This window comes from Stegostoma tigrinum, chromosome 4 (genome assembly GCF_030684315.1).
Source record: "Stegostoma tigrinum isolate sSteTig4 chromosome 4, sSteTig4.hap1, whole genome shotgun sequence".
NCBI lineage: Eukaryota > Metazoa > Chordata > Chondrichthyes > Orectolobiformes > Stegostomatidae > Stegostoma > Stegostoma tigrinum.
In genome coordinates, this window is record NC_081357.1 from 107,549,674 (window position 1) to 107,565,611 (window position 15,938).

At 42.1% G+C, this 15,938-nt stretch overlaps 1 protein-coding gene across 4 annotated transcripts in view; it reads right to left on the reverse strand.

Annotated features, from left to right (window-relative positions):
* Positions 1–9,579, reverse strand: part of fbxo25 (F-box protein 25) — a 48,035-nt gene extending 38,456 nt beyond the window's left edge. For all 4 annotated transcript variants that reach the window (XM_048531847.2, XM_048531846.2, XM_048531845.2 and 1 more), the window contains exon 1: positions 9,218–9,579. In XM_048531847.2, coding sequence (XP_048387804.1) covers positions 9,218–9,269 — 52 coding nt within the window. In that variant the 5' untranslated portion in view covers positions 9,270–9,579. The remainder of the gene's footprint in view (positions 1–9,217) is intronic.
* Between the last annotated feature and the right edge of the window lie 6,359 nt (positions 9,580–15,938).

Below are 15,938 nucleotides of genomic sequence, written 5' to 3' on the forward strand. Positions count from 1 at the left end.
TGTCTGTCTCCTACTATTTCACCAATAAGGAAAAAAAATTCTTAAGTGTGCAACAGCTTTTCATTCTGAAAACATGCCCAAGCCAGCAATACTACTTCTGCTTTAGGTGTGTCTGCATACTTGGAAGAAAGTGCCTTTGAGAGGATTGCCACATTTGTGATTTGCCCTGCATGCACCTCAGACAGCAAGTGTGAAAATTGGGCTCATTTTCTCGATAGCCATAAGTCACCCATATTTCATGTCCAAACATCAAAGTTTTGAGAATAGAATCCTCAAAACCTAGCATTTATTCCTAAGCGTTAGCTGGAAGGCTGCAGGGTCCGAAAGCTGAAAATGAGATGCTGTTCTTCCAAGTGTGCTGAGCTTTGCTGGAGCACTGCAGCAAGCCTGAGGCAGAAATGTTGGCCAGGGAACAGGGTGATATGTTGAAGTGGCAGGAAACTAGACATTCAGGCTCTTTTTCTGTGGACAGAATGCAACTGTTCAACGAAGCAGTCACCCAGTCTACACTTCATTTCCCCAATGTATAAGACAGTCTTCTGCATTCAAGATGACAGAAGAGTAGGATGCTCCAGTCGAAACTCCTCTGCTTGCCACTCCTTTCATTTTTCTTTCTATTTCTGTCCTCTTTGCAGCTTTTCTTTTCTTCCCCCCCACCCCCACTTCTACCCTACCTGGAGACTGGAGTGGAGAAGTCGGACGAGCCTGGGGTGGGGCAGGGCAAAGCGAGGAAAGCGTGGGCCGGGTCCCACTGCAGGTCCAAGTCCTGTGGCAGGGCGAAGCAAGTGGGCCGGGTCCTATGGAGGAGCTAAAGCTAAATGGGGGCCAGCAATTTGAGGCTGCATGGCCTCATGCTCTGGGGCTGACAGGCACAGACTGGAACTTAAATAAATACTTACCTTATTCCCATTCTAGAGACTTTTTCAACTGTTTCCATGCTAATCTATTTTCTTTTACACTATAATAACTTATTTTTAAAAACGTGTACTAACTTTTCACTGTACTCATTCAAGCGCATGTGACAATATCCTGTTCTATTGATGCTATGCCATGCACATTCTGTGAAGCATCTGAAGATGGTTCCTGCTTTCCCTACGCGTGCAACAAGTTCTGCAATAAGAGTTAGATCAAATGTCATCATGGACATAAGGAAGCAAAATTTGCTATTCACCTAAAACAGGGTGTTATTTAGTACAATAAGAAATTTTGTTTTGCATAATGCCAACAAGAGGGTTCATCTGATGAAGAGCAGTTATTAGATCACAGAACCCTTACAAAGCAGAAGCAGGTTATTCAGTCCATCAAGTCTGTAATGACCTTCAGAAGAACATTCACCCAGGTCCACACCCATCTAACTTTAATCCCTTTAACCCTGCGTTTTCCATGACTTCATTATGGGCAATTTAGTATGGTCAATCCACCTACCTTCACATTTTTGGACAGTGGAAGGAAACCGGAGCACCCGGAGAAAACCCATGCAGACACGGTGAGAAACTGCAAACTCCACACAGACAGTCGCCCGAGGATGGAATCAAACCAGAGTCCCTGACGCTGTGAGGCAGCAGTGCTAACCAGTGAACCGCCATGCCACCTATTCATAGAGACATTTCTTTTGTCCAAGTAAAGGAAATGCTTCCAAAATTAGTTTGCCCCAGGTAGGACTCAAATCTTGGGCAGGTGTTAATTACCAAGCGGTTTAACATTTTAAGCTCCTACAAAACCACAGAAAGCATGGGCACATGCCAACTAAATTCCCACAATACGACAAAGCTCCTTTTACAACAACCTTAGTTAGCTTCAATTTACATACGGTTGACAAATTTCAAAGTTAAAAAAAGATAAAACCCTATTTCTTCTGCACAAACAGGCCATGTATTTAATGCAGCATTCTTATTCATGTCTGAGTAGGATGGAGTTTTATTTGTGGCAGTTAACAGAGATAACCAAAGTGATTGAAATTTGATCAGAGATAGTTGAAACTGCAGATGCTGGAGAATCTGAAAATAGATCTAGGTGCAAAACGTCAGCTTTCCTGCTCCTCTGATGCTGTTGGGCCTGCTGCGTTCATCCAGCTTTACACCTTGTTTTCTCTGATAGAAATTTCTGAGTCTTTTTATTTGCAGTGAATCTGCAGTCCAGTCAAAATACCTGTGATTAATTTTCCACCTATGCTGTGAGGGAGATATTCATCTGCTCTTCTGTTAGTAGCTTCCCCAAAAATGCACGAGTGCAACATTCCTTGGTGGTTGGTTGGCTCGCCAAACTGGTTCATTGTTCTGCAGATGTTTCATTACCCTGCTGCGTAACATCACCAGTGCAGCCTCTGATGAAGTGCTGTTGTGTTTCCCCACCTGATATTTAAACTCTGGTGTCTGCTGAACTGGATTATCTCACTTCCAGTTTTCCTTCGCAAAGTTTATGTGGGGTTTAGCTCTATGTGTATATTGATGGCTTTCTTTGTGGAGTACCAGGCTTCTAGGAATTCCCGTATTTATCTCTGCTTTGCCTGTCCCAATCAAATTGGTGGTTCTCCTTATCCATTTGGATGGAGATGAGTGAGTATTAATCGTGCCTTTTTGTTGCCAATTGATGTTCATGTATCCTTGTGGTTAACTTCCTTCCTGTTTGCCCACTGTAGTGTTTGTTACAAGATTGCTTGCAAAGACTGCATGTGACAATGGTCCTGTCCATCGTGGATAGTGGGTCTTTGGTCCGAGTGAGCAGTTGGCATAAAGGTTGATGTGGGTTTGTGTGCTACTCTGATGCCCAGTGGCAGTAGGCGTTTTGTGGTCAGTTCAGTTGTGTTTCTGATGTAAAGTAGTGTGTCATGAGTGTGACGGGGTATGTAGTATCTTCTTGTTGCCTTGCGTGTGATAGGCATTTCTGACCCAGTTTTTTGGATATTCATTGTGTTTGAATACTTGGAAGAGGTACTTCTCTTCTTCTTGGTGCAGCTCTGTGCTGCTGCAGGTGTGTTGCGGCCCATTTAAATAATGTTCTCACGCAACTTTGTGTTTGTTAGAGTGGTTGCTGTTGAAATCTAGTAATTGGTCAGTGGGTGTGGCTTTCCTGTGTACCTTTGATAGAAATTCCCCATTTGTCCTGCTTTCCACCACGACGTCCAGGAATTGGGGCTGTTTGTTCTTCTCCTCTTCTCTGGTGAATCTGATCCCAGTGAGGATATAGTTTATTAGTTCACGTGTCTCCTCTAGTTTGGCCCATTTAATAAAGTCAAAAAAGGTGTCATCCGTGCTGTGGGCATCCATAGCTTTGGTTGGATTAGCGGAAGGGCCATACTTTTAAGTCTTTGCATCACTGCTTCAGCCAATAGTCCGCAGGTAAGTGATCTCACGGGTGCCCCATTGATCTATTCATATTTTTGGCCTTTAAAAAGGTGAAGTGGGTGGCCAGGCATAGGATCAGTAGCTTCAGCATGTTTTTCTATGGAAATGGTGTCACTAGGGCCTTGTTGTTGTTTTAATAATGTTGTCAGTGTTTCCTTTGCTAGTGGTATGTCTATCGATATGAATAGGGCAGTAACGTCAAATGATACCATGGTCTCGTCACCATCTTTTCTTATCTCCTCGATGGAACTGAGGAAGTCCTGGGCTGAGTGGATTGAGTAGGGCGAATTGTTGCTGAGGTGCTTTAGCATCTTTTGTAGCTCCTTGGCCAGTCTATGTGATAGTGTTGCCTGGCAGAGAGACTATGGGTCTGAGGGGTACTTCCAGTTTGTGTTCTTTCAGGAGGCCGTACACCACCCGATTCTATGGCCTCCCGAAAGAACACAAACTGGAAGTACCCCTCAGACCCACAGTCTCCCTGCCAGGCAACGCTATCACATAGAGTAGTCAAGGAGCTACAAAAGATGCTAAAGCACCTCACCAACAATTCGTCCTACTCAATCCACTCAGCCCAGGACTTCCTCAGTTCCATCGAGGAGATAAGAATAGATGGTGACGAGACCATGGTATCATTTGACGTTACTGCCCTATTCATATCGATAGACATACCACTAGCAAAGGAAACACTGACAACATTATTAAAACAACAACAAGGCCCTAGTGACACCATCTCCACAGAAAAACATGGTGAAGCTACTGAAGCTATGCCTGACCACCCACTTCACCTTTAAAAGGCCAAAAATATGAAGAGATCAATGGGACACCCGTGGGATCACTGACCTGCGGACTAATAGCTGTAGCAGTAATGCAAAGACTTGAAAGTATCGCCCTTCCGCTAATCGAACCAAAACTATAGATACACACAGTATGGATGACACTTTCATCTTTATTAAATGGACCAAACTAGAGGAGACATATGCACTAATAAATTACATCCTGGCTGGGATCAGATTCACCAGAGAAGAGGAACAACAGCTCCCATTCCTGGACATCATGGTGGAAAGCAGGACAAATGGGGAATTCCTAACAAAGGTACACAGGAAAGCCACACCCACTGAACAAGTACTGAATTTCAACAACAACCACCCTAACACACAAACAAAGTTGTGTGAGGAGAAATAGGTTATTTAAACGGGTAACAAACACACCTGCAGCAGCACAGAGCTACACCAAGGAGAGGAGTACCTCTTCCAAGTATTCAAAGACAATGGATACCCAAAAAAAAACTGAGTCAGAAGATTCCTATCACACACGACAACAGGAAGATACTTCACGCCCTGACACACTCACCACTCTACCCTATATCAGGAACACATCTGAGCTGACCACAAGACTCCTACAACCACTGGGCATCAGTAGCACACAAACCCACAATAACTCCATGCCAACTGCTCACCCGGGCCAAAGACCCACTACCCACTATGGACAGTGTCAATGTCATATGCAAGATTCCCTGCAAAGACTGCAACAAACGCTACATTAGGCAAACAGGAAGGAAGTTAACCACAAGCGTACATGAACATCAAACGGCAACAAAAGGACATGACCAATCTTCACTCATCTCCATGCAAACGGATAAGGAATACCACCAATTTGATTGGACAACACCAAGATCCTGGGACAGGCAAAGCGGAGATAAGCACCAGAATTCCTGGAAGCCTGGTACATCACAGAAGAAAGCCAAGAATATATACAGAGCTAGATTCAACATAAGCTCCTTTGTGAAGGAAAACCAGAAGTGGGGTAATCTAGCTCAACAGACAGAGTTTAAATAAAAGGTGGGGAAACATAACTGCGCTTCATCAGAGGCTGCACTGATCATGTTACCCAGCAGGGTAATGAAACATCTGCAGAACAATGAACCGGTTCAGCGAGCCAACCAACCACAACATCCACAACCCAAGCTACAAATCTACTCTGCAATATTCCTAATTTCCAAAATGTCTTCATTAGGGAATGATTGCAAAAGCTAGCCAATATCGACCAAAATTCTCAAGTCTCCCTGGAACATGTGCAATTAATGTATGTTGAAGAATTTCTTGTGGTTTAACTTTAATGGTTCAGTGATATGTCAGTAAATAAATTATGTTCATCAGAACACAACAATGAATACTAAGAGAAAACTGTACTGAATGAACATTGTCCAAGAAGTCAAACTATATTTTATTACAAAGGCAAGCCCCACTTAACAGTCGGAAAGGTGCAATGTTCCATTGGAGTTCTCACCAATACTAATGTAACAGTAATGAGAAGTAGCTATTAAACAAACTTCCTTTAGTAGTTGTTCATTATCTTTTATGTATACTCTTCTTGGATAGAGTGTCAACCATAAGAAATTCCTCCAAGCCCTAAAAGAAAATCCCAACTTCCCTTTTGGAAATGTAGAAGCACCAACCACAAACTTACACCCTGCAATCACATTTTAGCTTTTGAAGTTTTTGAAAACTGTTGAGACAATATACTGAAAAGACAGTTTTATAACTTCAGTCCAGCTTACAAACACAAATATGTTAATTCTAATATTTGGCATTTGCACTTCTAAAATAGATAGCTTGTGTCTAATCTCGCTTAAAGGGCATCCAAAGATAGAATCTTACAGTAGTTCAACTGTTTAAGGAAAAGCATGTTTTAAACTTGCACTAGAGAGTAAATTTTTCATCTCCATTCTAAAACGAAATTGTTTGTAGGATGCAGGCATTACTGGCAAGGCCAGTATTTACTTTCCATCTCCAAATGTCTTGGACATTGCAGGTGGTGAGTTTGTTGCCAACTACGTAGTGTCATTACAGTCACAGCACTGTTAGGTATGGCGTTTCAGGATTTTAATTCAGAAATGAGGGAGGATTGAAAAAACATTTCCAAACCTGGGTGATGGAACTTGGAAAGGATATTTCATGTGATGGATTTTGTCCGCTTCGGTGGTAAAGACTGGAGATTTGAACAAACGGTCAAAACAGCCCTGCTGAAATTATTTTATTGGAATCACAGATTGTACAGGCTGTAGCCATGATGTATTGGTAGAAGAATAAATTAACAATTAAATGGTGCTGGATTGTGCGGCAATCGAGTGAGATTCTCCTGGCATGGTTTAAAACTTCAAGTGTTAACTTAGCCAAAAAGTTAGGCTTCTGATCAACAATGACCAACATACATTGATGTGGATGATGTAGAGACTCTTGCTGGAGATTGTTATTCCCTGGCACTTGTTCATTTCTTTGAATTATATACTGTCTGTCTAACAGGAGTCTCTAACTATTAACCTTGATAATCAGGGGGGAAAGGGAAGTCTTGAGACAAAGCATCATTTCTCTCATTCTGGATTTTGCAAAGAGGGCGACAGAGTAATTGGTAATACTACTGCAATTAGTTGCACTTTGAACATAAATAGATATTTCTTTTAAATCATAGCAAATTATATCCAATTTAATTTGATTCTTAAGTGGATGGTAAGCAAAATGGTAAAATAAAATCCATCACTGTTATAGTGAAAATAGCGCATATGACATTGCAAGTAATCAGGCCCTTGGTTTCTCCCACTGTGGGTGCAAGAGGAACCAACGTTGCAGACAACAATTCACAATACCAAAACCAGGAATTAGGTAATTATACTTCAAAATAATAAACCGCCAAGTGCCTATTCCACATTCTTATCTTGATAAACGAACAAAATTTCTGAAACTACAGTGACAGCTCAGCATCATTACCAAATATGGAATATTCCTCTCAATGCTCAAATCTGCAGGTAAACAATGAAATGAAATTTATAATTGACCACAAAATCTCACATGGTTAACCATCAAAGTTTCTACTGATTGTCTCCATCAGTTGTGTTCTATTTTGAAAACAATAGCCATTTGCTTCAATTTCTTCCCTGGACTGACCTATCCCCTCCCTACCTCCTCACCCATACTCTCCTCTCTACCTATCTTCTTTTCTCTCCATCTTCAGTCCTCCTCCCCCTCTCTCCCTATTTATTCCAGTTCCCTCTCCCCATCCTCCTCTCTGATGAAGGGTGTAGGCCTGAAACGTCAGCTTTTGTGCTCCTGAGATGCTGCTTGGCCTGCTGTGTTCATCCAGCTCCACACTTTGTTATCTTGGATTCTCCAGCATCTGCAGTTCCCATTATCACTGCTTCAAAATAACAACTAGTTTTTGACATGTGACCATATTACAAAAGCAGCTCACTAAAATCTGACTCACAGTAAATGAAAATGCAGGTTTTAAAATAGCTAAACTCTCTTCTGAAAGTCAACACATATCCAATGGTGGTCATTTCTATTTCAAAGAACACTGATTCTGTACTAGCACCACCAGTATGTACCCAGAACTCCCAACACTTTTTAGTTTGCATATTTTAGGCCCATGGATGGTGACTTTAACCAGATTCCAGAGAAAACCAAAAGATCCTCAGCCAACTTGTGCCCAGTACATCAACCAACACCCCTGCCACCACCACTAACACCTGCTCCTACAGATCAAGAATTAGTGTACGTGAGAAATTCAGCTAGAATCCTAGGAGTAGCTCTTTTCCAGTCAAATAGGAGCTGCAAGCTTGAGGCTACACATATATGCACTTGATGCATCAATTCCACTGTAAGAGTACAACAGATATTCATGAAGTGGCTCAGTAATCTTCAGTGCCACAGTGCTACTGGACCATGTAATATTTTCCATCACAAATGCCACTGGTGCTAGAACAGGTTTCCATATACAGTTTTCTCTGAGAACGTTCCATACTGCAGCCTCCCCTATCCCCAGAATCCATCAGTCGCTGGTCCTTGGTCCAACCTGTACCATTAACAAGACAGACCACTGGCTAGCAGTGGTGGTAAACAGTTGGAATGGAGTGGCTCTGGGAATTTTCATAAGAGTCTGGGTCCCATGAAGTCTCACAACATCAGGTTAAACAGTGGCAAGGAAACCCCCTGCTGATCATTACAATGTTCTGGTAATGAATCTTAAATTATGCACCACTTGGCAGAAGTATTGCAAAAGAAAACACCAAGATCTCAACATCTGTAACTGAAAGCAATTCAGTAGCACCTCCATCAAAAGTGCTGACCAAACTCTAACAGACATAGGCACATGAGATGGCGAACGAGAGGAAATCTGAATTCACAGCAACCTTAACAATCTAACCTGTTGCAGAGACCAGTGTCTGCGAGATATCTGCTGACTTGTTGATGACCAAACAGTCCTTGAAAGGACCAAGCCCCAAATTCTTCATTAATGAGGGGACCCCTCACCATTTTGTCCATTATTATGTCAAACCTGTTAAAAGTGCAGGTCAGCTCTACCAAGGATGCAGCTTTGTATCAAAAGTGCAACACCAAAGTTTTTGGAGATATCTTTGTTGTCTCCTTTAAGTGTTGCAAAAAAAAAGCAAATTTTACGAGCTCCCAAGTTGGTACCGTGTCTCTATTGACATCTGAGTAGTTACAGCGAAAGTTAAGACACGCATCATGATGGTAAGCTGGTTCTCCAGGTCAGCTCCCAAAAATCACTTCGTACACTCCTCACCCTGCCCAAGGGCCATACGAAGCTGGAAACATCATCAGTCTGAGGATCACAAGCATAGACCAGGATACAGCAATAAGCCGTAAGACCAAAGAAGGCGAAAAATCAAACCAACAAAGAGGGAAAAACAGGAGAGGAACTCAAAACAAAATAAAAATGACAAAAACAAAAGGCATGGAAGTATTTATTTACAGAATCACAACTTTAAGCTAACGCCCCTGGTGTTGCTGGGTAAAGAATGTTTACCACCAGTGTTTTCGGACGGACGGTCAATCCCCCGTTTGCTGAGCACTCACTGTCCGATCTCCAGCTGGCGCCGGTCGCTGCTGCTCTCCTCCTCGTCGTCATCTCGGTAAAACTGGAAGCGTTTCCAGCCGTCCTCGGATTTCACCCAGTAGCCTCCGGGGGATCGCCAGTCCTGCCCCAAGAACGGCATCTTTCCTTTCGTTGGAGGCACCTCCTGTTGCCTCCTCCTTTCCAAACCCTCTCCCACCCCACTTCAGGATGAACTGGGTATCTACATGTACCCACTGTCCCTCGCGCCGCGGCCGTTTACTCGGCGGTTGCGATGAGAACGCGCGGACAAACACAACTCGCGACACCTGTGTTTACAAACAGCGGACAGGCCCCGCCCCTCCTGGGCCTTCATTGACGGATGTGCAGGCTATCTTCACCGAGCCGGAAGTCTAGGCTTGCCCCGCCTTGTTCTAGCCAATCAACAGTGCCATTTTCGTACACACCGCACCGCCAATCTGGCCATTCTCGGGTCTGATTGGTGGAGGTAACAGTCAATCACCGAGAAGGCCCAAAGCTGCGTTGATTGGCGCGGCTTGGGCAGATGTTGGAGGATGGCAATGAGGCACTCTTGAATGTGTTATGACCTTTCGGGTCTGGACCCTTCTTCCTGTAAAAAAAACCCTATTCCAATCCCTCAGTTCCTCCATCTCTATTGCATCTGTCCTGATGATGCTGACTTCATTCGGGGACCTCTCAAATGTCCACCTTCTTCCTTAACTGAGGATTCCTCAGTAGTGTAGTTGACAGTGCTCTCAGCTGAATCTGTTTCCCATACAGCAGCCCTCACTCGCTTTTTTTCCCTCCCACAGCAAAGATACCCTTTGTCCTCACCCACCATCCCATCAGCAACCACATCCAGAGGATCATTAGCCACCATTTCCGTCATCTCCAGTGGGATGTCACCACTACGCATGAAATCCCCTCCCCTCCTCTATCAGTCTTCTGCAAGAACCGTTCCCTTAGGGACACTTTGGTCCACTTTTACTCCCACACATCCCACAGCCCTGTGGCACCTTCCCTTGCAACCTCTGAAAAGAGTAACACCTACCTTTCATCCTCAGTATCAAAGGGCCCAAAGATACTTTGCTTCCCCTGCCCCTCACTCAGCCTTTTACACTGCATTCACTGCTCAATGCGGTTTCGTCGACATTGGGGAAACAAAATATAGACTGGGTGACCATTTCACAGAACACCTAAGTTCTGTCTGCAAAAAAGACAGCGAGCTTCCAGTTGCCTGCCACTACCAACATACTACCGTGCTCTCTGGCCAACGTCTCTGTTTCAGGCTTGCTGCAGTGACCCAGTGCAGCTCAGTGCCAGCTGGAAGAAGAGCATCTCATTTTCTGCTGGGGAATTCTACAGCTTTCTGGACTCCATATTAAGTTCAACAATTTTAGGGCTTGAGGCACCTTGTCCCATGTCCTTACCTCAACCCCCAAACACCAGGGTTGTTAGCACTTGGTGTGCTTTTAACACAACTGACTAATTGTCCCCATTAGTAGCTTTTCATTCCCCAAGGGTGATTGTTATCCACTCTTTTCTCTGTTCTCTCTCTTTGTGCTCTAACTCCACCTATCGTTTACCCCTCACCCCTCTCCCTACCCTATCTTCTGCATAAAAAAGCTTTTTCCTCGCTACCATCAGTTCTGAGGAAGGGTCACTGGACTCAAAACATTAACTCTGATTTCTCACCACGCTGCTGCCAGGCCTGCTGAGCTTTTCTACAATTTCTGTTTTTGTATCTGATTTATTTTCTATTTTGGTTTTTATTATATGAACGGTGTTGAACTAAGATGCAGTGAGAGATCTCGCTCAGCCTCATGGAGAGAAATTCTCCATGAAACTCAACAAAACTGACGACAGTCAGAAAACAAAATATTCAACCCTTGGCCTATTAGTTGCCTTAGAACATTATATCATTCTTTTGAATATAGATACTCTACTTCTTATTTTCAACTCATTGCTACCTCTACTCATCTCTTATTGATTTTATTTATTTATTGTCATTGTGTATTTTGTTACAAAATACAGTGAAAAGTATTGTATAGTGTTACCACTCTCTGGTGCTATCTGAAAACATAAAAATGAACCAAAATATAGAATACAAAAGTGGAAAAGATTTAAAAAAACTAATGAAAAGGAATTATACATTACAGAATTATAAAATCATAGAGTGTTTGCAGCACAGAAGAAAGCTGTTTAGCCTATTCTGTTTGTGCTGGCTACCTTCAAAACTAACAACCCCAGTGCCAGTCTCCACCTTTTTTCTGTAGTGTTGCAAATTTTCCCTCTTCCATTATCTATTGACATCTTCATAATTGTTAGCCCCTCATAAATTTTCTTCTTTTGCCAATTTGAGGAGAATTGTGGCCTGTCTCCTCCCCACCTATCTTCTCCTCTCTCCATCTTTGATCTGCCTCCCCCTCTCTCCCTATTTATTTCAGAACCATCTCCCCGTCCCCCATTTCTGATGAAGGATCTAGGCCCAAAACGTCAGCTTTTGTGCTCCTAAGATGCTGCTGGGCCTGCTGTGTTCATCCAGCTCTACACTTTGTTATCTCAGATTCTCCAGCATCGGCAGTTCCTATTATCTCTGATTCAACTTGTGATTTATTTGTTTTGACCTGGTTTTGCTTGTGTCAGCCTTCTGTATCATTTTTATTAAAGTAATTGATCTTGCTTTGGTTATGTTCATTCGTGGACAGTATGTTGCCTGTGCTTTATTTCAAAATACTTGAAGAAAATAATTGTTTAGAATATTGACTGTTTTTGTGTATATAGAAATTTTTAATATGTCTCTATTATCCTTCTTTGATTGCTCTCATATTGTTATAACACTCAGATAATTCTTACTGTCATGTTTAACTGCTGTGCTTTTTCTAGATTTTTCTCCTCACTCTGTTCAAATATTCTTAAAACATTAATTTCATGGCATCCTTTCCTTTTTCCTGGTAAATATTGACTGAAAGCAATTTGGAAAGATTTAGGCCGATTTTAGTGTGGCATTTGGCTCCTCATCCATTATGAGGAGGGGAACCTGACTGACCACCCTAAGCGACTGACCAACCATGTCAAAGTCCCTGGACTGGTACTGGAGTGCCATTGATTTACTGTGCTAGGACCATCTGACTGATGGCTTGACTGAGGATTGCTGACAAACACAGCAAGCTTCCTGGGTTTGTTTCTGTGCTAAACAGCAAGACAGTACAGCATTACTATGAGCCTGGAATCTCTGGCTTATGTGAGGAAATACTAAGAGCAGTTAATAACAAGCAATAATCCCCTTTAATACACAATTTGCTGCTGCCTAGCTAGAACCTTACCTAGAACAAAGCTAAAAGATGAATCGAGTTGTTCCTTACATCAATACAGGCCTTGCTGCACTTACCGTATGATTCTGCCACATTTCTCACCACAGCCCACCATTCATGCCCCTGTAAGATTCCACTCTTTGACAATTTGAGGGATGTAAAACTGGAATTTGGAGAAGGAGATGCAAATGAAGTCAATGGCTTTGTCCAAGTTTAGACTTAATACCATCCTATATTACGCCATACCCACTTATTAATCCATTAGGTAGTATTACATGAACAAAAACAAAGTTGCTGGAAAAGCTCAGCAGGCCTGTCAGCATCTGCGAAGGAGAAAACAGAGTTAACATTTCATGTCCGGTGACCCTTCCTCAGCATCAACAGTTCTTTCAGTTTTTATTTAATAATACATTATGTTTAATATTTTGTGCTACAAGCTCCCTTTGAGAGTATCCTTTACAACCATTAGAACATTTCTGAAATGAACATCAGTCAGCACTGAGTATTCTGAGTAAGAAACTACTTTGTAGATTCCTGCATCATTTGTGCCAAAATTAATAAACATTAAATAAAGCTACGTGTGCAGTGCGCTCACACACAAACACACACCCACATACTCAAAGGTATTCAAATAGTGAGTTTAGGTGCCATTCATTAATTCATCCTACTCAGGTGAGGAGGAGCAATGATGCTAGGAGAGGAGCAGAAACCCACTGGCTGAATAACCAAATGGACAGCTTCCTGTGCTTTGTGGAATGTAGCAAAATGTTGTCATGTTGGTATTGCTATTCACTGAAAATGGTCAAAGAAGTATAGCCTGGAAAGAGGGTGGCACGTTTCAGGTTGAGTGGAGAAAAGATTTTGATCTAGTGGTAGCATTCCGATTTTGGAGTGGCCACAGGGTTCATTGCCACAAATGGTGCACCCCTATAATTTCATTGTTACAGTACAGTTCCTGGACCCGTAGAGATGGTTAGTTTTATGATGATGTGTTTCAAAAATCTAATTCAGACTAGTTTGTATTCCCTGGCTCTCTAGGCTATTTTTGCATTAAATCCCCCTGTGTTGGAATATTTTGTTTTGGTATAGTGAGATTATGATGAAGAAGATCAGAGACACCAAACTTTTAAAAGGTCACTTTCTGATGGCTGTTAAACCTCATGTTATTTTACCACTAGATGGGACATTGAGAAAAGCAAGGCAGTCCTGCAAAATGCTGGGGCGAGGAATCATTTAAATGAGGAAAGAGAAGATAACCATGGTTTCCTAAACTGGGATTCTCTGATCACCGTTTATTCAGTGGAGGAAGCACATTCATCAATGGGAATTTTGGTTCTATACCGATTCTAAAATAGTTAACAGCAGCCATCACGATGGTGGTGATATTATCTTTTATCAATTGGTTGTTTAAGACAAGGTAGTGAAACAAAATGACTACGTACAGCTCCTTATTGCAAGTCGAATATATGGTGTCACTGAGCTTGTCTTTTTCACTACAAATGCTCTAGAATGCTTAAGAGCAATCATGCAAGTATTGCCATGGAAACACTTAATGTTTGCTGATGGCAAGAGCATGAACATGACTACTTGATCTATTTTTAATTGCCTACTGACTCACAGGAAAGTAGTCTTGATTGACATTTTTTTGTCCAAGAAGTAAATTGCACATTTCAATCAAACAATTTTTCCATACTTTTCACAACAGTGTAGAAGCTATTTTCATGAAATAGCATATCTAAATCTCAATCACGAGAGACTGAATCATACTGATGAGGTTAGTTGTCGATTCAAATTCAGTTCTGTGTTAAACCAGCCAATTTAGCATGACAGCACGAATGGCACCACTGGCTTTAGCAGCACAGGTGGTGACGTTGATGGCAACTGCATCCTAATTATGCAGGAAGCCCTGAAGCAAATGTCTTGAGTTTCAAACTGAGTACATATATCAGATTAGGTTTAGATATCTCTGGCAAAAATTTAAAATGGTCATTTACAACCTTCCCAACTTCACAAAAATGCCAATTGCATAAAATGTCAACCATTGACAGAAAATGAGTAAGGAAGGGATACAATATCAAGAACAGATACAGAAAACTTGTGAGTTGTATACATATGCACTCTATAGCTTGCTAAGCATCTTTATAATAAAGCATTGTCAATCAGCACTTCTAGGCAAGGAAGGAATTTAGATAATGCTTAGAGATAATGGGAACTGCAGATGCTGGAGATTCCAAGATAACAAAGTGTGTAGCTGGATGAACACAGCAGGCCCAGCAGCATCTCAGGAGCGCAATATCTGACGTTTTGGGCCTAGTCCCTTCATCAAAGAGTGTCTGATGAAGGGTCTAGGCCCGAAACGTCAGCTTTTATGCTCCTGAGATGCTGCTTGGCCTGCTGTGTTCATCCAGCTAAACACTTTGTTTTCTTAGATAATGATTAGGTTCAGTTTGTAATAGACTTAACTATTACACATTAGCTTGGTTGGCAACAGACTCTCTTGGGATTTGTGGCACCAAATCCAACTGCAAAAGCTTAAGCACAATCTCTGTGCCTTCTGGAACTGCTGCAGTCAATGTGATGAAGCTACTCCTACCATTTTATTAGGCAGGAGTTCCAGCATCTGATCCCCTAATGAAGAAGGAATGGCAATATCGTTTCATCATTTTGGTTTGTGTCTTGAAGGCGAATGTAGGGATGATCATGCTTCCATATGCCTGATACCTCCGTCCATTGTGGTATAGAATGTAGATTTGGGGGGAGGTGCTAATGAAAAATTTTTGGAGAGTTGCCATCGTACATCTTGCAATGGTACAATTATCAGTCATGTTGCACCATGGTGGAAGAAGCGAATGTTTAAGGTGGCTAACAGGCTGCTGGTCAAACAAGCTGTTTATGCTAGATAGTACTGATCTTCTTGGGCATTCCTGGAGCTGTGCTGTTTGAGACAAATGGAGAATATTCTGTCACAAAAGACACAGATTTCTGCGAATGAAACAAGCTTAGGAAACCATTGTTTTTATGTGCCTTGATCAGTTAGGTTTCTGGTGATCCCATGGTGATGGTGGAGAGCAATTGAATGTTACTGTCAGGGGAGGTGTCACAATATTCTAGATGTTTATGAATGTGGTGCATCTTAGAACGCTAATACTGCATTAGCTCAAATTATTTTTTCACCTGACCTAAGTGATGGGTATATGCAGTCTCCTAAATTTCTTTGCTCTGTACTATTCACAGAGTTATTGAATTGTTATGGTGCAGGAGGAGACTGTTTAGCCCATTATGCCTGCATTGGCAGTTCAAATGAGCATCATTACCTCGTGCCTAAGTCCTTTATCCCCATACTATTGCACACCATTTCTTTCCAATGACTTATCCAAATATTTTCTTGAAAGCCTCACTGAGCCTGCCT